Here is a 20,456-nt window from a genome sequence, read left to right as displayed (position 1 = left end):
AGAAAGAGGTATTATAATTATTATTATTATTATCATTAATATTGGCTTTTAATTCAGCAACATCCTCCCATCCTACTCCTGTTCCAAACATAAGGCAGGCTCATCCTCTCTCCCTCTCCCTGCCTTCTCCTCTTCCCTCCTGGCACTGGAACTCTCCTCTAAGCTGCTCATCTGGCTGTCTTATTTCAGCTCTCTGGTTCATGCCTCACCAGCCATGCCTCACTTGAACCCCTTCCCACCCCTCCACACAACAACAGCTTCCACCCCACACATATTAGCATATTTTAAGCAAGCTCAGTCCATCCCCAAATCTGCTCAGCCCATCACACACATCCCCAGCGGCTTTTAGGCTGTCATAACAGCTACTCCAATGCTCCTGTCAGCTCAGCCTGTAGTGTTCCAAGTCCTGCAGCACTGTGGTTCCTTGTCCTGCCAGCATCCTGTCTGGGGTGGTCCAAGCTGCATCTTGTGCAAGGATCACCTGTTCCCTGCCTTGATCTTCCTGTGTGGGGCCTACTGTGATCGCCTGCTCTGCAGAAAGCCACCCATCAGGCCATCTGTTACAATGCACTGTTCCAATACCCAGCACAAATGTCAATGTGTGCCGGCCAGCCCAGGTAAACCACAATGAACCATAGAGAAGGATGCCTTCATGATAGAAACCTGCCAGGTGGCAGCCATCACCGGCCAGAAATAGACCATCCACGCAATATCCAGCATCAGGATGCGTCTGGCAGGATGCCCCCACCCAAACCCACACCCAACACCCCAGCCCAACCCAGGTCACGCTTAGCAGGATCCTGCTTTGCTTCCAGAAACAAATCTGCATCAAAACTTTTCCCACACTCATCTTCAAAACCCTTTCCCACAACCGACCCGTAGCTCTGCCTGCTTCCAAGCTCTTGCAGCCAATTGCCGACCCTGCAGCCTTCAGCCGCCCTCCAGCTCCCCAATCTCCGGTGGTTTTTTCCACCGTCAGCGTCCACTCAGCCACCCTTGTCCACAGCTCAATGGTGGGCAGCAAGTCAACGTCATCCCAGACTGCCATCCCCATGAGCCCATCACTTGGTGCTGCCCACCTCCGCCCACGCTTTTTGAGCCAGCGGTGCACCAACATTTCGCTGAGGCTGCAAGCACTTTCAAGCACGGGCATCACATCGCGGGCACTCGATAGACAAGAAGATCTGCGATGTCACCGTCACTTTGAGAAGAAGCTCAAAGGCTGAAAGGAAAGACCTGTGCGCTGGACCACAGGGCACTCCTCAGCAGCTCAGGAAGCAGCTGCAGCAGAAATCGCACCACCACTCAGCGACCACAAAACAGAGCACAGAAACAACAAGACAACCTGATACAGCGAGCCAAAGCTGCCTCTGAATGGAATGGATGCACCAAGCGCTGCAACACTGGGGAAGTGAATACCGCACGAATGCTTCCCACACTTCCCAGCCCTTCCCGCGCCAGCATGCTTCCTTCCTGTGGGCCAGCTGCCACACTGCCACCGCACAATACAGCCCTGCAGCGGGCTGCTGCTGTACACGCACTGAAGCACTGTGCAGTGTGCCACACCGCTGCTGGGGCCACACTCCAGCAAGCCACCTGTAGCTCCCAGCGCTGTAGCACCCCCCAGCTGCCAAGCAGCCTAAGTTGTCTGTCCAGAGGATGTCACTGACTTATCTCAGGTATGCCATTTGTCTAGAAATTCTTCCTCTATGTGGCCCATGAAGAAGCTGGCATACTGGGCAGTCATCTTAGTACCCGTGGCTGTTCCCATGGTTTGGACAAAGTGTTTGTTGTTGAATGTAAAATTGTAATGGGTGAGGATGAAATGGATGAGTTTGGCGATGTGTTTGGGGTGGATAGCTGCGTGTTGTCCATTGTCTTGTAGATATTTGAGGCAAGCAGCTATGCTGTCATTGTGAGGAGTGTTGGTGTATGGGGAAGTGACATCCCTGGTGGCAAGGATAGTGTTGAGAGGAAGGTGGTTAATGTTTCAGAGTTCAGGTATCAGAGGGGTAGCCACTGCTTGCATCCGAAGAAGTGGGTATTCACCCACGAAAGCTCATGCTGCAAAACATCTGTTAGTCTATAAGGTGCCACAGGATTCTTTGCGGTTTCAGAGTTTGTGGAGGAAATTAGTGTGTCCTGAAGGAAGCTGGCCCTTTGTGTGGAGAGTCCTTTCAAGATGGTTTCTAAGTAATTCCTTCAGTAAGAGTGCTATGGCAGATGTGATGGGTCTCCCTGACAAGCTCCCCACAGACCAGGGCACACAAACTCAAAGCAGCACCTGACCCTGCTGGAACAACAGATGCAAAACCTGCAGCCATATCTCCACTGCTATGATGATGAACACCCCCACCCCAACACACCTTTCCAGATCCATGGGCTTGTCACCACACATGGTGCACCTCATCCAGTGCACTGAATGCCCCAATAACAGCAGTGTGGGTGAAACCAGATAACCATTATGCTTTCAAATGAACTCACATAGGAAGATGATAAAAGACCATATCAGCTGTGGGTGAACACTTTTCACAAAGCGATCACTCCACATGTGCGTGATCTACTCTATCACACTCAGTCCTCATCCTGAAAGGAAACCTGGCCAGCAACTTCAAAAGACGAGCCAGGAAGCTTAAATTCATAACTTGGTTAGACCCTAAAAATCATGGACTGAATAGATACATTGGATTTATGGCTTATTACAACAATCTGTAACCCACTAACAATCCCCACCCTCCTCCAAGTAGCCTTCCCCACCTTTCCTTCACCCCGGGTCACTGGAGAGGTGTTATTGGGCCATTTCACCTTGAATGGTCCCTTGAAATATTTGCTAACTGCTTATGCTAAACATTCTGTTCCATCTTGTATTTAGCTGGGCCACTCTGAGCAGGCTTCCCAGACCTGAAGAACAGCTCTGCATAAATCCTAAAGCTTCTCTCTCTCACCAACAGCTGTTGGTCCAATAAAAGATATTACCTCACCCACCTGATCTCTCTAATATCCTGGGACCAACACAGCTACACCACCACTGCAAACATTAATGACGCATGACAGATAGAAATGGAATCATTGCAAGATTTCGCTTTTTACTTGAATTGAAAACCCCTGTGTATGTAAGATATACTACAGCCTTGGAGGATTCTCTCTAATCTTTGGTTCCAGTTAGTACTGTTCGTCTACATGATTTCCATGTGCTGCTTTTGTCGTATATCCACACAGCCATCCAAAGTGACCGTACAAGGTGGATATTTATCTAAGGCGGAACAGTGAATCCCATACTTAAAGCGAGTTTCCCTTCTTACCCCCTATTTCCGGTAGCTCCTATCTTTCTGAAATTTTCACTCTTTAGGGTGAAACTTCCCAGACTCTGGGAAAAAAATTCAAAACGTCTTCAACTCCAAACATCCAAGTTACTAATTAATTAATTTTATTTGTCTTCTGGTTCTGGATTTCATAAATTCACATTTTTTAGCTTTTCTCTAAACAAGGGCTAGAATTTTACTTTTCTTTTATAATGAAAACTGAGATGATCAGGTAATGACATGATTCCAGCCACTGGAGCTGTAAGAAAGGCAGCAAATATCATGCGAGTCAGCAATACTGCTTCTGCTTTTGAAGGAGTTGCTCTCTGTCTCTACGTAGCCTTTGATTAATTTAGAGTGTAAATTGTACCAGTCACTAATAAGTGTTCCTTTACTCAGGCAGCTATGTACGTTTATTATAGGAAATGAGATTGGTGGAGCACACATTGAGCCTTTGAGTTTTATTTCATTCAGACGAGCAGGGCCACCCAGAGGGGGGAGCAAGTGGGGCAATTTGCCCCAGGACTCGGGTCCCGCAGGGGCCCCCATTCTATAGCATTGCAACTTTTTTTTATGGAAGGGACCCCCGAAATTGCTTTGCCCCAGGCCCCCTGAATCCTCTGGGCGGCCCTGTGAAACAAGTATAATTGAAATAATAGAGAAGTAAGAGAGAGCAAGACAAATATCACAAAATGACCCACTACTCCCCCCCGACCCCTCCCAATAGCGTGTGCTTTCAATCTTATGGCTTGTCTAGGCCAGAACAATTCCCAGAGCTGACGTACTTACAACCTCATAGTGACTGGTAGCAGCAAAGGCAGGAGAAAAAGTAAGTGCTGATCTTCACAAGTGGAAATGACATTTGGGCTTCCGCCTGCTTATTATTCCAATGAGCCCAACTAAAGGGTGGGCATATATCTTATTTTAGCCCCTTTTTTCCGTACACTCACACACAGGGTGACCAGATGTCCTGTTTTTATAGGGACAGTCCTGGTTTTGGGGACTTTTTCTTATATAGGTGCCTATTACCCCCCACCCTCTGTCCTGTTTTTTCACAGTTGCTATCTGGTCGCCCTACCTGCACGTCTGGGGACCATATTGAAATTTATTTCCAGCCTCCTGTCCACGTATGACTCTGTCAAACCATAATTGGGTTTCCGATCATTGCCCCAAGCTATTTGTGTCAATAAGTTTCCAACACATGAATGTGGTTAGCCCTCTCGGGTACATTTGCCTAAGAATCCCTGAGAAAATTGTTTGCAAACATAAACTGTTCTTTGTGATTTGCTTGTTTATCACGAGATCCATGTTGCAGAAATCCCTATAACCTTAGTGAGATTCTCACGCTAACTCTCATTGCTTAACTGCTAGACTTTGCTAAGACTTAACCAAACTTATCGCAAAGCCTGTCCAAAACATTAATGTATATTAAAGTGGCCACCTACTTTTGTTACAGCTTTAAATGCTCATATTAAGCATTGTGGCATTTAAACTCTGCTTTAATTCCAAATAGCCCCTTTAAAGATCAGGTCAGTGGTCAAAGGTCAACACTGATGTAATGCGCCCCCTTTGATTGTACTGGGCCCTGACCAAGCCTGGTCTCCACCTCTGCCCCCCTCACAGTGGACGGGTAGAGATTCATTTATACTGCTGAGCATCATTCACACGTTTCTGCCCTTGGGAGGAATGCTCTCTGCACAGGCACACAGCAAACAAATTCGGTGCTAGCACTTAGTTTGCACAACTCTACCTTCGGTCCTCAGCAGCCTCTGGGATGGGGTCCTGAATGGTCATTGTTGGAACGGCAGTGACTCCTGTATTTAGGTTCCGTATCATTTTCCATTATAAATATTTTGTTCTGACTATTTTTTTAAGAGAACTGATGTCTCCATGTTTATATCAGGAGCTTGAAATTAGACAGAGAGTCGGTCTTGGGGCCTTTTGCTCTTCCCATGAAAAATCTACCCAGATTTGGTCAGGTTATAAACTACCAAAATCGCTGTTTTCCCATCTGTGGTTTCCTTAGTAGAGTTTGCTCCAGGCTTGCTGCTAAAATAGTAGGGGAAATAGTATGTCAGGGGTCGGCCACCTTTCAGAAGTGCTGTGCCGAGTTTTCATTTATTCACTCTAATTTAAGGTTCCGCGTGCCAGTAATACATTTTAACGTTTTTAGAAGGTCTCTTTTTATAAGTCTATAATATATAACTGAACTATTGTATGTAAAGTAAATAAGGTTTTTAAAATGTTTAAGAAACTTCATTTAAAATTAAATTAAAATGCAGAACCCCGTGGACTGGACCTGCGCAGTGTGAGTGCCACTGAAAATCAGCTTGTCTGCTGCCTTCGGCGCACATGCCATAGGTTGCCTACCCCTGTAGTATGTGATCATGTAATTAAAAACTCCTCATAATTCATAGACACAAGGGGACAGAATTAAGGCTACACAGGAAACCATAATTCTGGTATTTCCTAACTTTTGAGTGCTTGGACTTAGCAATCATACTGTTCTTTTAACAATTTTTTTTAAAGTAATAGCATATATGCACCAGCGGATACATTTAAGCTACTTTTGGAAGCCAAAACTCAGTTAAAGATGAGGAAAGTTTGAAAGTGTGTTTGAATGGAGCTCGGCTAGTACCAAAAACCAAGCGTATGCTTATTTTCCAAAAAATCATCATCTTTTTAAAATACCCAAATGTTAGAATGTCTGGAAATGAACAGGGCTGGTTGGAAAACAAGAATTACATTTCACCAGAAATGTGAGGTTTTGATGCAGAATGAACACAACAAGACCTTTTGAAATTGTTCATGACAAAAACCAGAGAAAATTTCCTGATTCAGAGCTGAGACTTGAACCTAGGTCCAATCAACTGGTTATAGTCAGTCTCTGTAATGCTTCCTTAATGTCTCCTGGTGGAGCTGTTCCACGTCGTAAAAAGAATGTAATATCCATTGGATCAGAACATAAAAAACTAACTCCACCACCCAGTGGGTAGGGCACTCATTGAGATGTGGATCTGAGGTTTTTAATGTGGCACAGATGTTTGTACTGAGGGCACATAATTGCATTGCACAGGTCTTAAGGGGGTAGCAGTGGGTTTTGGCAGCTAGGTGGGGAGCAATTGGGGCTTTTGGCACATCAGAAGGCAGGGGAGGGGAATTGGGTTTCAGAATTAAGCCCCATTGAGATGAGAGGAAACAGTGCACTGCTCTGAGCTACTGTTTCAGGCAGCCCCTGAGCGACAGATGTTTTGCCAACATAAGTGGTCGTGTAGACATGGCCTGAGGCTCTGTCTACACCACTGTACTGCTTCAGTAAGTGTAGCCACTTACTACAGCGATGAGATTGTAGGTCATCCACCTCCCTGAGAGGCAGTAGCTAGAAGAATTCATCTGTCAACCTACCACTGTCTACACTGGGGGTTAGTTGGTTTAACAGTGTCTCTCAGGGGTGTGAAACGTCTCTAGGCAGATGTAACTGTTCGGTGTAGACCAGCCCTGAGTGTACAAGGAGTTTGGACGTGTAAAAACAAACCCATTGGGAGAGCTCAAAAAAGGCTTTTGCAGAATTCAGAAACATTCAGTTTTCCTGAAACCCAAGAAGAGCTCAGAACACGGACATGCCAGACTGGCTCTGACAGGGGCTACTCGGGGGAGGTGCACGGAGGCCCAGGTGCCCCAGCAGCCAGCCTGGGCAGGGAGAGGCAGGGGCAGGGGCAGAGCCAGAAGGGAAGAGGCAGGGCCAGAGCAGTGGCTGCCCGGGAGAGCACCTGGCTGTGGCAGCAGCAGGCTGCCCCCTGGGGACAGGAGCTGACTCTGAGCATGCCTTGGGGGGGCCGGGGGGAGCTCCGACTCGCTCAGCCGCTGTCCTGTATGCCAAGCCTGGGAGGGAGGCAGCCGCAGTCAGACACTCTCCCAGGCAGCCACTGCGCTGCACTGGGCAGCATCCGGGAGTGGCTCCAGGGCCTGGCTGCCAGGAAGAGCCGGGGGGGAGCCAGCGCAGCGGGAGAACAGCGCCCCCCCCCAGGTAAGAGCGCAGGGGCCCCGAGCTGGGGGTGGGGTGGGGAGGAGTCACGTGGGGAGGCCACGTGTCGTCCCCTTTGTGTCCCTCCCACGAGTCACCAATGACCAGGGAATGGGCTCCCTCCTGACTCGGATCCCTTCCTGATGATGGGCAGTACCAGCCGCCTCAGAAGAAGGTGCAAGAAACCTGTTGTATTAATTTCAGTGGAATAAATGGACGCAGACAGTCAAAGATGCTCACCTGACCCTGTCACTGTACAGCGCTAAGTTTTAAACCAAGTGTGGGGTTCTGTGTACAGAGACCTCAGCTGGCTTAGTCCCAGGGAACACACAACCAAAAATCTCTCTGGCCTTTTATTAAAGATCGAGAAAAAGAAGGAAAAACAGCTAAAGCCTTAAAAACGTAAAGTATTAAGTAAGGCTTTGAGCAGCATCTCTTCTTCCTTTCCCCTAACTGTCAAGTTTTTAGAAGGAAAAAACCCCGTGCCTGGCAGTCTCTGAGATGTGTGCAGTGTAGCTGTAGCCGTGTCAGCTCCAGGATATCAAAGAGACAAGGTGCACCTCACCCACCTTATCTCTCTAGCCTTTTAGATGGATTAAAAGGGGTAATAACTTTCCTGGTTTGGGGCGCGTGAGAGAGAAAAAAATAGCTGAGATGAGCTGGAGCTGTTGCTGCTGCTGCTGCTACTGTTAAAGTCCGATCCCATTTCCTAGAAAATAAGACAAGTTGAACCCACGAGGGGAGAGAAAAGAACAGCTCTGAGAGAAAATGCAGCTTCTCTCTTACTTGCATCCTTACTGGTGGAGAAACACGGGCATGACCCACGGTCTGATCAGCTGCTCTGAGACCTGGCAAACTTGCACCAGCTGCTCAGATTATTGCTTTTAGCTGCCTTTTGGTTTACAGGCTTACAGCAGCGGTGCAAAATATACAGTCTTGGCCCCCGATTGAGTGTTACCCACAGATTCCATCCATCTTACTGAACGTGGACTCTTTAACAAGTGTCTGTGTGTGTGGTCTGGGGATATGGTTTGGTTTGTGGCATGAGAGGTAAGAGGGGCCCCCAAAATGTTCCTGCTTGGGCCTCCCATGGGTTAGCGCCACCTCCGATGGCAGCCTTGATGGAGAAGCGTGCTCCTTCCCGGCCTCCTGCTTCTGAGCCAACAGTTGTCCTGATTCCACCCCCCCAAAGTCTTTTCTTTTAAGGACCCTGCAGGGAGTGGTGGGCAGGATAACCCAGCCCTTCAGGAGTCTGTCCGCCGATTAGGCCTAATTTCTGACACACCAAGTTTGGTCCATTGCTTTCTGGCCCCACACGGCTCTTCTTTACCGGGCATGATTTTAACACAGTCCTTGGATTCTAGCCTTTGCGTTTGGACTCCATTTCCCACCTTTTTCCATTAACATTTATTGCAGGGGTGCTCAGACTTTTGTCCCGGTGACCCCTTCACACAGCAAGCCTCTGAGTGCGACCCCCCCCCCCTATACATTAAAAACACTTTTTTATATATTGAACACCATTATAGATGCTGGAGGCATGGCAGGGTTTGGGATGGAGGCTGACAGCTCACGACCCTTCCCCATGTAATAACCTCACGACCCCCTGAGGGGTCCCGACCCCCCGTTTGAGAACCCCTGATTTATTGTGACCCATTATTGTGACATTCTAGGAAGTTCCACTCACAGCTGAGCTCCCAATTAGGGTAAATTTGTAGGCCCAACTATTACAAAAAACTTGCCAAGTGACATTTATGGACTAACCTGCCTTTGGGGGAAGTTTGGATTCTGCCCTGAAGCAGACAGGCTCACTTACCTGTAAGGCTCTGTCCTATCTCATGTAAGTGTGGGTGTTCTCATTATTCATTACAGAGGTGCCGGCTTTCTGTGTTCCTGGGGGATGCTCCACCCCAAGTCCCACCCCCACTCCACTGCTGCCTCACCTCTTCCTGCCCCCACCACTCCCCCACCCCATTTCTTCCCACTCCAGCCCTGCCCCCGAACGTGCCCCACTCTCGCTTCTCCCCCTCCTCCCCAGTGCCTCCTGCACACAGCTGAACAGCTGATTGCAGCGGATGGGAGGTGCTGGGAGGGAGGGGGAGCAGCAGATGGATGGGGCCTGCTGGCAGGCAGGAGGTGCTGGCGGGAGAGGGAGGAGCTGATTGGAGGGGGCTGCTAGTGGGTGTTTCCGTGCGTGCTCCAGCCCCAGAGCACCCAGGGAGTCGGCGCCTGTGATTCATTAAATGTCAAATCCCTTCTTTTTAATCCTACTGAATTCTTGGCATATCTTGTGCCAATTAGTTCTACAGGATTTTTTAAATCCACTTAAAATTTGTTGTGTTTCAGTTTCACTGACGTCTCATTTATGAGTCATGGACCATTATGATCAACTAGTCTGACTTCCTGCATAACACAGGCTGGAGAATCTGAGAGGGTAAATAGGAACTCCTGGATTACTTTATCTAACCCTCTGTCATGTCACTGCTTATTTTTCTTGTCTTTGAGGCCTCATATGAAGTCTCTCCAGGTTCTAACCATTTTTGTTGCCTATTTCAAATGGCGTGACCAGCGTTGGACATGGAATCCCAGGTGGAAGACTCCCAGTGACTGATATAATGGCTGACACGATGCTATTTTCAGCATCGTTCTCCGTTCCTGTCATAACGGAAGCTAACACCTTGTTTGCTCCTTGTCCAGCCCTGTGTACTGAGCAGATGGTTGAGCTCAATGAGCTTAAGTAGATTGGAGTTCAGGACCTTGGCAGGTGGCAAGCACCCGGCCGATCTCATGGCCAGCGTGGGCTCTGCTGGGGCAAGCACCACATGGAGCTGGTGACTCGGGCGGTCTCTGCCAGAGACATGTCTTGTGCCGTTCAGTTGTGAGATTCGCTGAACGTGTTCTTTTCTCTTTCAGCCTGATGTCTGGCCTGGCCACCATGGACTCCAAGGCCTGCGGGAAGATGGGGTTGATCACACTCACCTATTATCTTTGGACGACATTCATGGCTGTGACTGTTGGGATTGTGCTTGTGATCAACATTCATCCAGGTGCTGCTGCCCAAAAGGAGGAGTATACCGTGGGCAAAGTGGTGCTGAGCTCTGCAGACGCCTTACTGGATTTAATCAGGTACTCGCCAGCAGCTTCCGGAATAGCCCTGGTTTTATAAATACGGGCCCTGTTTTATTATTTACAGCCAAGTTCTTCGCACTGTAAATGAGTTCACATGAGCTTTTAACAAGATCAATGTCTCCAAGAACATTTAAGAAGAAATTGGCCAAATTCAGCCCTGGAGTAAGTGGGTACAATTCCAGGCACTTCCCCAGAGTGCACTTGTTCACACGACAACTGACTCTGACTGCAATCCATGCAGCAACTTAGGTGCCTAAACCCCTCTGTGCGGCACCATAACGATCCCCAGAACTCCTGCTCAGCTGCTGCTTAACCCTGTAGGCACCTCAACTCCCTCAGCACCTCACTTTCTGCGGTGAAAGTTCCCTAGACAGTAGACACCCAAATTTTAGACTGTGGGGCGTACATGCTGCTGCCTCTCTCTAGGCTTCCAGACACCTGTCTCCTGCCCTAAGCCCCAGAACAAGCCATGAATGGGGGAAGACAGGTATTCAGCTCCCTAAGTTGTGTGCAGAGCCCGATCTGTATGTGGCCTCTGAGCAGGTCTACTGGATCTGGTCCCATTCAAAATCTGGCTGGAGGAGGAGGTGGTGGCAATGGTACCCACCCACCTTATAAACTTTAGCCCAGTGGTTAGCACACTCGCTTGGGGTGTGGCAACCCCAGGTTCAATCCCCCTCTCTGCCAGGGGAGTGAAGGAATTTGAAAAGGGGCCTCCCACCTCTGAGAAGAGCGTGCTGCCCACTGAGCTGGGGATGTTGTGAGGTGGGGTCCCTGAAGCCGTTCCACTGTGGATCAATCACGAAAGAGTGACTGGAGGAAGGGGACTGGACCCCCAGGGTCTTCCACCTTGGGGCCCGAACCACCAGGCCACAGAGTCATTTCCAGTCTCTCTAGCCCCATAGCCAGTCCACTGTGGATAAACACTTAGTTATTGGGTTGGTGGGGGAAGATAGGGGGAGTGCAAGAGAGGCGCTCTAGTCTGGTGTTCAGATCCTGGTGGTGGCGGATTGGCCAACAGGGCCCCGGCCAAGTGGGGGGCTCTGGAAAAATGGGCACCCCTGTGCCCTGACCTGCTCCTGCCAGGGATCAGGGGAAGCCCCCGCACCCTGACCCCATTTCCCCAGCAGGAGCACGGGGAGGGGGCCCCCACTTGCTCTGGCCCAGGGCCCTACACATCTGTAATCCACCTCTGGATCCTGGTTCCCTTCTTGGTGACGGGTGGGGGGGAGGGAGCTGGACATCCCACATCCCAGGTGAGCGCTGCAAGTACTGGGCTAAAAGTTAAGGTGGCCGTCACCACCTGCTGCCCCTGCAGAGATGTGTGGGTCCAAGGGACTGGGTCCAGGCTGGGGCATTGCCCAGACCCTGTGACTCTGGGCCACCTCCCTCCCATTCATCATGTAGGAACCGGGGCACCTAACTCAGGCTTTGTGGAGCCCAGTGTTGTGCCTGTGATTTTCTAGGTGCCCAAAAGTTGGGTGCTGCGACACTCGGTATTGCAAAACCTACGGCCTTTCGTGGATCCCCCCCAGCTGTCTACGGTCAACGAAGTGAGAGGGATCTGCACTTCCCCAGCTGCCACTGAGAAGTCCCTCCCTCAGACCCAGCCATCTGCTTTCTCCTTACTCCCTCCGGGCAGGGGGCCCTGCGATGAACGCAGCAGGAGTGGGCTCTGCCCTCAGAGTGAGCCCCAACAAAGTCAGTGAATTCTTCCCTTCCCCCACAACACCCCCCATCAACTCATCGTCTCCCGCACATGCATGCACTGAGTCAGCTGCCCTCCCTCTCCTGAGAGAGACCCCAGTGGTCATACTGGGTCTTGGGCACCCTGGCCACCATCTTCCTTCTCCTCTCCCCCGTCAGCCAGCCGGCTGCAGGCCTCGAGCCAGGGCTCTGAGTGGCTTGTCTCGGGCAGCCAGGCTTTGGCGGGAGTGAACAGCCAGCCAGCGACATGAAAGGAGCTCAGTTAATTCTGAAACGTAGAGAAATAGTTTGTGCCATGTAGCTGTAGCCCAGGATATTAGAGAGACTCGGTGGGTGAGGGAATATCTTTTATTGAATCAACTTCTGGTGGTGAGAGATCGAGAGAAGCTTTTGAGCCACGCCGAGCTCCTCTTCTGGTCTGGGAAAGGAACTCACTGGCAGCAAAATGCCAGGGGGAACAGATTGTTTAGCATAAGCAGTTAATACATATTGAAGGGACCATTCAAGGTAGAGTGGCCCGTTAACACCTCTGCAGTCAGAGGACAAAAAGACAGGGTTCATGGGTTATAGATTGTAGTACACCTGTACCCCAATATAACACGACCTGATATAACACAAATTTGGATATAACGCAGTAAAGCAGCGCTCTGGGCTGTGCGCTCCGGTGGATCAAAGCAAGTTCGATATAACGTGGTTTCACCTATAACACAGTAATATCTTATGGCTCCCGAGGACAGCGTTATATCGGGGTTGAGGTGTAATAAACAATAAGGGTATGTCTACACTGGCAGAATTAAAGCGCCGGGAGTAACAGCACCACTCAGAGAGCACCAAAGGAAAACCGCTGTTGTGTGTTCACACTGTCAGCTGCCTGCGCAATAGCATGTTCACACTTGCCGCACTTGCAGTGGTATTCGGAGTGGTGCACTCTGGGCAGCTATTCCACAGAGCGTCTCTTCCTCTTCTGCCGCTAAAAGTTGTGGAAAGACGGAGTGGGTCACGGGGCATCCTGGGTCCTGTCCCAATGCCCCGTGATGCATTGTTTCCCATCCCAGCAGTCCCTGTGCTTCTGTCCGCATTTGGCGCCATCTTTCAAAGGTTTGAGTACTGCACGCTCTGCTTCTTCGGTTTGCAGGAATGGATCCCCACTGTTGACCAATATGCTGCTCGCTCTGACTAACACGTCACGAGTGGCAGTGGATTTATTCCTTAAACTACAAAGGCAAGAGGAGTGTGACATTGATCTCACCACGTGTAGTAGCTACGACACGAGATTGCTTGTGGCATTCACGGAAGTGCTGGGCACAGTGGGCTTGGGAAACAAGCACTGAGTGATGGGATCAGATCGTCATGCACGTCTGGGATGACGAGCAGTGGCTGCAGAACTTTCGGATGAGGAAAGCCACATTCATGGACTGTGTGATGAGCTCACCCCAGCTCTGCAGCACAAGAACATGAGAATGAGAGCTGCCCTGTCACTGGAGAAGCGCGTGGCGATTGCACTGTGGAAGCTGGCTACTCCAGACTGCTACCCATCGGTCACTAACCAGTTCAGAGCAGGAAAGTTGACTGTTGGAGTTGTATTGATGGAAGTGTGCAGGGCCATTAATCGCATCCTGCTCTGAAAGACCATGACTGTGGGCAACGTGTGTGACATTGTAGATGGCTTTACACAAATGGGCTTCCCTGGCTGTGGAGGAGCGATAGATGGCATGCACATTCCAATTCTGGCACCAGACCACCAGTTGTTTGGGGAAGGATTTGATGATGTCCTTGGTGAATTGTGGTGTAGGCTCTTTTTTGAGTTCTTTATAGTAGTTGGTGTCAGAGAGTTGTCAGTTGGCCTCATTAACATAATGACCACGGTTGAGGACCCTTTTGCTGGTTCGATGACTATCTGGTGGTTAGATTTCAGGGACTGTATGGCTGTCCTCTTGGCGGTAGAGAGATTATGGTGGATGTGATGTTAAGGATTTTGCAGTCAATTTTTTGAGAAGTTTCACAAAACTCATACCACTGCTGCCTTCCCCCTGCTGAATTTGCAATGGTGAGCACATCTGTAGGCCAAATCCTTCAGTCCCTACTCCTGTAAATCTCTCATCCATCTTACCTGGAGTTTTCCCTAGGTAAAGAAATTTGGCCCAATAGCCTGTTAAAACAGCTAGTTAATTCTATGACAAATGGGTTCTCAGAAATATAATATTAGCCTCTGGGTTTACATAATTGGCTCAGCGGCCTTGTTATCACTTGATTTTTCAATCCCATTTCCGCTCCTGATTTAAACTTGGAAAGAGGGCAGTAGAATCAGTTGAACTGAAGGAGCGTGAGCCATAATGTACTTTACTCACCTTAATTCTCTGAATGTTAATCCTACAAAGAGGATCTCCACTTTCTTTTCAAACTCATGAGGCCAATTCATTCCTGTCTCATTCGTCTCTTACAGAAATATGTTTCCTTCTAACCTGATTGAGGCTTCATTCCAGCAGGTGAGTTCCCTTGATCCCGAGCTCCTAAGTCACCTCTCGGCTCCTGAGAACAATGAGAACAGGGGACGGGTCACATGGGCAGCCCGGTGGGCTTGGATGGCTCTCTCAATATCAGTGATTAGCACCTTTCACCATAGGAACCTGCCCAGGAAGAAGCGTCCCCCCTTCCATACGCACCCTCAGTGACTGTGGCTCGTCGCAAGGGTGGATCCCGTCTCGTGGCGCAGGGTTGGAAGCTTCAACCCAGCCATGTGTGCTGGGGCTGCACATATGTCCTGGCCAGGCTTAGAGCCCTCCTGGCTGGGAGGCTGCACGGTTGGAGGGAGGGGGATTCCCTTGCTGGTGATATGTCCTGTCCTCCCCAGACTCAGCCTCCATACACCTGGGGAGTTAAAAATGAAAAGGTTCTTCTGCTCCCCACTAGAACGAGCCTAGGGCCAGATTTCCCGAAGACCCCGGGGCTCGGCTCCTTTGGAAATCTGGCCATTAATGCTGCTCTGGACCGAGCCGTTCACTTTTTCTCTGGCCCAAGCTCCTGTTGGTACCGGACGGCAGAGCCTGCGGGGAAAGGGCGAACAGCAGAGCGTCTGCCTCCTGTCCAGCCTCACCCCCCCCCCGAGGGGCATGTTGGGGTGGGGGTGGGGAATCAGCAGGAGGTAGAGGGGCAGGAAGGGTCGAGAGCTGGGAGGAGAAGCTGGCCGGTGGGAAAGAGAGAATGAGCTTGGGATGAACAACAACAGAGCCTGGGGAGAAGGGTGAGGAGGCCTGAGAGGGAGGATGGATGGGGACTGGAGGGGGGAGGGAGAATGAGCCACTCTGTGGGTGCAGGGGGGAGGCCTAGGGGAAGGAGGCTGCATGTGTGGTGGGGAGGGGGATGGGAGAGAGTCTGGGAGGGGGAGGGGAGGCAGAATGGCACGTGTGGACTTTGCAGGGTGGAGGCTCTGTAACAAGGACCATGTGGGTTGGGCAGAGGGAGCCTGTGGCAGGTACCAGCCTATTCCAGGTGAATGTGCACCTGTGGTTTGTGTTTGCTGGATCTTCCCTGGGAGGCAGTAATTGGGGGGGGGAGTGTGGTTTTGGGGGTATGAGGCAGAAGAAAGCACATGAGAGACGGTGACGGTGGGGAGAGCCCAGGGCGATTGGAATGTGGAACATGAGAGGGGGAAAAGAGAACAACTGTTCCACAACCGAGAAAAGGGGGATAGAGCAAGAAACAGACTGAAAAAGTCAGGGGAAAAGATCACAGGGTCAATGAGAGAGGAAAGGAAAAAAAGAGAGGGAAGCACAAAGGCAAGTGAGAGAAATGCGAGGGAGCCGCAGGAAACGCAGGACTGGTGATTGCACAGCAAGGCCGACCCCTCCTAGCTGGGGGCAGTTGTCAGCACAGCCCAAGCTGCCCATCATGCAGAGCTTTAGGGGAAGCCCCCCACACGCAGGGCTGGCCTGGGCCCCAGGTGTCTGCCCGAGCCCCTCCGGGTGAGGCTGGCACAGCCCCTCATTCCCCCCAAACGTTCCTCCAGGCCCCACCAGGGGCAAGCCCCATTTGTTTTGCAAAACTGGGCATTTGTCCTGTTTGCTTTCGCTGACGATCAGTTGGCAAGAGCAAATGGGACAAACGCCCAGTTTTGCCAAAAAATAAAATAAAATTGGGACACCAGGGACAGGGCTTAAAATGGACTGTCCCAGCCAAAACAGGCCACATGTTACCCTGCCTGTCACGCAGGTAAGTGAGCTGTGCATGTACCTTCAAGTGCATCCTGTACACTGCATACCGGGGTGCTTGGGCTGTGATCTGAAGGGAACAAAACCACTTCCCCAGCCTGGTTTCTTGCTTAGCTCACAGCTGGTCTCTTTTATTTTCAGTGGTAGTAGCAGCTGATCTTCGTATCACTCTCCCGCATGCAGAACAAGCCTCCCCCTTGCAGATTTTGGGCTTGAACTGGCACCAGTCAATGGGAGTGAGCACAAGCCTGTCCTTTGCTAGGAGGCCGTTCGCTTTTAATTTCATTTCATTTAATTGTTACAGTATCGAACAGTTCTCGTCCCAGTGGTGAAATCTTCAGGCTTTCCAAAGATCCCAGGGAAACCTCTCAACTTCATTTACTTTGCACCTGACGATGAAAATCCCGAAATCCAAAGGCCTGTGCTTCTTGAGATCACCCCGTCTCCAGAAATGACCTACCGGACCCTGCCTGGGACCAGCAATGAAATGAATGTCTTGGGGATTGTCATCTTCTCTGCTACAATAGGTACTTGCCAAATACAGTCAGATTTCATGCTACCCACTGATCAAGCATTACTGGGAGGCATTTAATTATGACGGTATCATAGCAGCTCCATAGCTAAGGTTGCATTGATTTAAACCTCTGTGTTCGTATGTAACAAGGCAGGGTTTCCTCCCCGTGTATTCCCAGTGCAAGATGCATTTTGTGATAAATTATTAATTATTTTCTTTATTATTTTATTAGTTCTATTAATATGAACAATGATGACTGAAAATAGGCTCTTTATTAAGTGTTTTAAAATAATTTTGTAACATTTTGGGGCTCTTCTAGGTAACACAGCTTGTCACTAATCATCCAAACTTTTCATATCGTTAAAGCTCATTAAAAAGGGGTGACAGGCTACATTTGGAAAAGTTAGGTCATAAGTAAACACAGTTATCAGAAATCATTACAGGCTACTTCTAACGCTCTAGAATTTACACAGCACTTTGTGAACTGTTCAAGGCAGGGAGTGTTTCTCTTCTGTGTCTGTAACCTCGCAGAGCCAAGCCATCGTAGGACAGCCAATGAGGGAAGGGAAATTGAGGCGAAATGCTGGGTGAACAAGAAAGGAAAGATTCTGGGTTTTAAGTGGGGGAGGTGAGGAAGGAAAGATGAGTTGCTGGCAGCAGGAAATTGGAGATTGTTCCAAGCACCAGGGACGAAGTGGTCAAAGATGAAGCTGAAAGTGACAAGCAGATGAGTGGAGGAGTAAGGAGAGACCAGAACAGGAGGACCTGAGATCAGAGATGTAAGTGGGGGGCAAGGCTAGGTAGGGCTCTGAAGGGGAGGGAACTTGATGTGGCAAGGCAGCGGCTCTCAACCTTTCCAGACCACCGTGCCCCTTTCAGGAGGCTGATTTGTCTTGCGTACCCCAAATTTCACCTCACTTAAAAACTACTTGCTTACAAAATCACACATAAAAATACAAAAAAGTGTCACAGCCACACTCTTACTGACAAAGTGCTGACTTCCTCATTTACCATATAATTCTAAAATAAATCAATTGGAATATAAATATTGGGTACTTGCATGTCAGTGTGTAGTATATAAAGCAATATAAACAAGTCACTGTATGAAATTGTAGTTTCTACTGACATCACTGGGGCTTTTTATGTCGCCTGTTGTAAAACTAGGCAAATATCTAGATGAGTTGATTACCCCCTGGAAGAGCTCTGCACACCCGTAGGGGTACACGTACCCCTGGTTGAGAACTACTGTGGTAAGGGACAGAAAGCCAATTAAGAGACTTTAAGGGATAGAGGTGATGTGGTCAGAGCAGTGGGAGATAAAGGTGAGTGAAGCACAGGGATGCTTTGAATAGACTGAAGGAGGAGAGGTGAGAAGAGAAGGTAGCAGTGATCCAGGTGAGATCATGGACTAGGGGAAGCAGGAGGGATACAGGAAATGGTGTATCTGGTTATAATAAAGGAGAAGGACTGACAGGGTGTGGCCTAGAGACTGCATATGGGGTGAAGGCAGGAGAAGTAGACAAAAGAGATGAAGATAACACCAAGGCCTGAAGCTGGGAGCGGGAAGGAGGGTGGAATTGTCATTAGTGGTAGAGAAGGGAGGTAGCAGAGCGGGACCGGCAGGAAGGAAGGTCAGTTCAGTGTTGGAATGGAATGATTGTGATGTAGCGACTGGACCTCTGAAAGGAGATGGCAGACTAGATACAGAGGTAGGCGCCCACACAGACATTCCTTCAAGATTTGAGGAGACGTCCATCGTGGACTCGGTTCTCCCCAGGGTCAGCAGCATTTGCTCACTGTGTGGGGTTTTTTTTTATTGTAATTCCTTGTCTTCAGACATTGAGCAAAGCCTTCTGCAAGCAGGTGGGATTGGCCAGGTAAGCTGAACATGCATTGGCTTCAGGTAGTTTTCCCCCTTTGGTTCTTCAGGTAGCCCCTTCAGCTGACATTGCCTTGCCTTTGGCTGGCCAGAGCTTCCTCCTGGGGGTTGCTGTTTCTAAAAATACCAACATTAAACTTGAAGATTACGAACAGAATTCTAACGACACTCATTTGGGCCAGTATCTCAGCCCATCCCACACCGTTCTGAAGTCATCACAGTAAAACAGGCTCCTAGAACAGGACAGCAGTTGATATTTTCTAGCTGGCCATATGAGGGAGTTCTCAATATGGTTCCAACATACACAGCACAGACGTTCTCCCAGGAAGGGATCTATCTGCTCTCTGTCTAGGGCTAGTCAGTCACTAGCCCAGGAGTTCTCAAAACGGGGGTCACGACCCCTTGAAGTCACAAGGTGGGTACATGGGGGTCACCAGCTGTCAGCTCTGTGAGGCTGACAGCTCCGAGCTCCCATTAAATTAAATTAACCCCCCTCGTTTTTAATTTATGAGGGGGGTCACACTCAGCGGCTTGCTGTGGGGAAAGGGTCACCAGTCCAAAAAGTTTGAAAACCACCGGACTAGCCTTTACTTGGCACATGAGGGCAGCTAACCCAGTGCGCACCCCTCCCCCATGGTCACGTGGCAGAGAGGAGGTGAAGATGGAGGAATCTTGGCTCCACAGCCCCCACCTGCCCGCTAGAGCAGCTGGCTGGGTGCCTGGGAAGGAGGAGTAACTTCCTCCCTCCCACCAGCACAGCAGGGGAATAGCTAACTCCCCTGCCCTCCCCTCTCCAAGCAAGGCGACAGCAGAAAGCGCCACTTGCAGGTGGAACTGTTACGTGCCAACCCTTACTCTGGGCTGAGTTGAGTCAAGCCCATACTGCCTATAACTCCTTACTCCTCTGTAGCTTATCTATGAGTTCTCTGGAGTTTCACTTCATTGGTTCAGTGAACTTAGGAATTAAAGCAATTATAATAAATATTTAGATCCTCGTGGGCCATCTTTCAGAGGGTATGTTGAATAGATGCTCAACACGAAGGAGCAGTCCTACCCATTGCCCTCCCTGACTCCCACCGTGGTGCCCATGGAGGAGAAGGGGGATGAGTTGATGAGTCTTTACTATGTCCCGATGGAGAAGACAAAGGAATACACCTCTGCCAATGTAGGGCTACCCTTCCTGGTGTACTAAGGTGCTTCTGCATCCCTTCTACCTGGGATGGGGGGTAGACAGTCCCGATGGCCCAGTTCCTACGTGTTGCCATGGTTTGGTGGCCAAAGGTCTAGTTAGTACTCTTGATGTCATGTGAGCCAGCAAGTGTGACTGCAGTACTAAGCCCACAGACAGGTCATGCCATGCTGAACAGGCCATAGATGCCAAGAAGGATGGTATCGATGGGCTGGGTACCCAGAAGGCTGGAGGAAAGGTGCTCAGTGGATTTAGCTGGTACCACAGGCACTCTATTCATATTGGTATCAAGGCACCAAAGGGATCTTAGATCATTTGTGCCCCTCAGCTGCAGAGCTCGAGATGAGTCTAACACATGTTGACTCTTGTGTCTTGATTCTGAAGGCCCTGGAGACCTCTCTCGTCTCTGGAGTGATGCTCATTCCTACCCCTTCTTGAGACAGTTGACACATGGATCAAACTTGATACCTGGGGTCTTTTGGGTGTCTCAACCTTGGTGCTCAGGGT

The 20,456-nt window shown here is 49.7% G+C and overlaps 1 protein-coding gene across 1 annotated transcript in view; it reads left to right on the top strand.

The window, feature by feature from the left end:
- The window catches only part of LOC120391721 (excitatory amino acid transporter 5-like), an 84,739-nt gene that overhangs the window by 35,092 nt on the left and 29,191 nt on the right, over positions 1-20,456 (top strand). The window contains exons 3-5 of the mRNA XM_039515741.1: positions 10,237-10,449; positions 14,603-14,645; positions 16,672-16,894. Of these exons, the coding sequence (XP_039371675.1) occupies positions 10,237-10,449; positions 14,603-14,645; positions 16,672-16,894 (479 nt within the window). The remainder of the gene's footprint in view (positions 1-10,236; positions 10,450-14,602; positions 14,646-16,671; positions 16,895-20,456) is intronic.

This window comes from Mauremys reevesii, linkage group 26, assembly GCF_016161935.1.
Source record: "Mauremys reevesii isolate NIE-2019 linkage group 26, ASM1616193v1, whole genome shotgun sequence".
NCBI classification, from domain to species: domain Eukaryota; kingdom Metazoa; phylum Chordata; order Testudines; family Geoemydidae; genus Mauremys; species Mauremys reevesii.
This window is presented reverse-complemented; position numbering and strand designations above follow the sequence as displayed.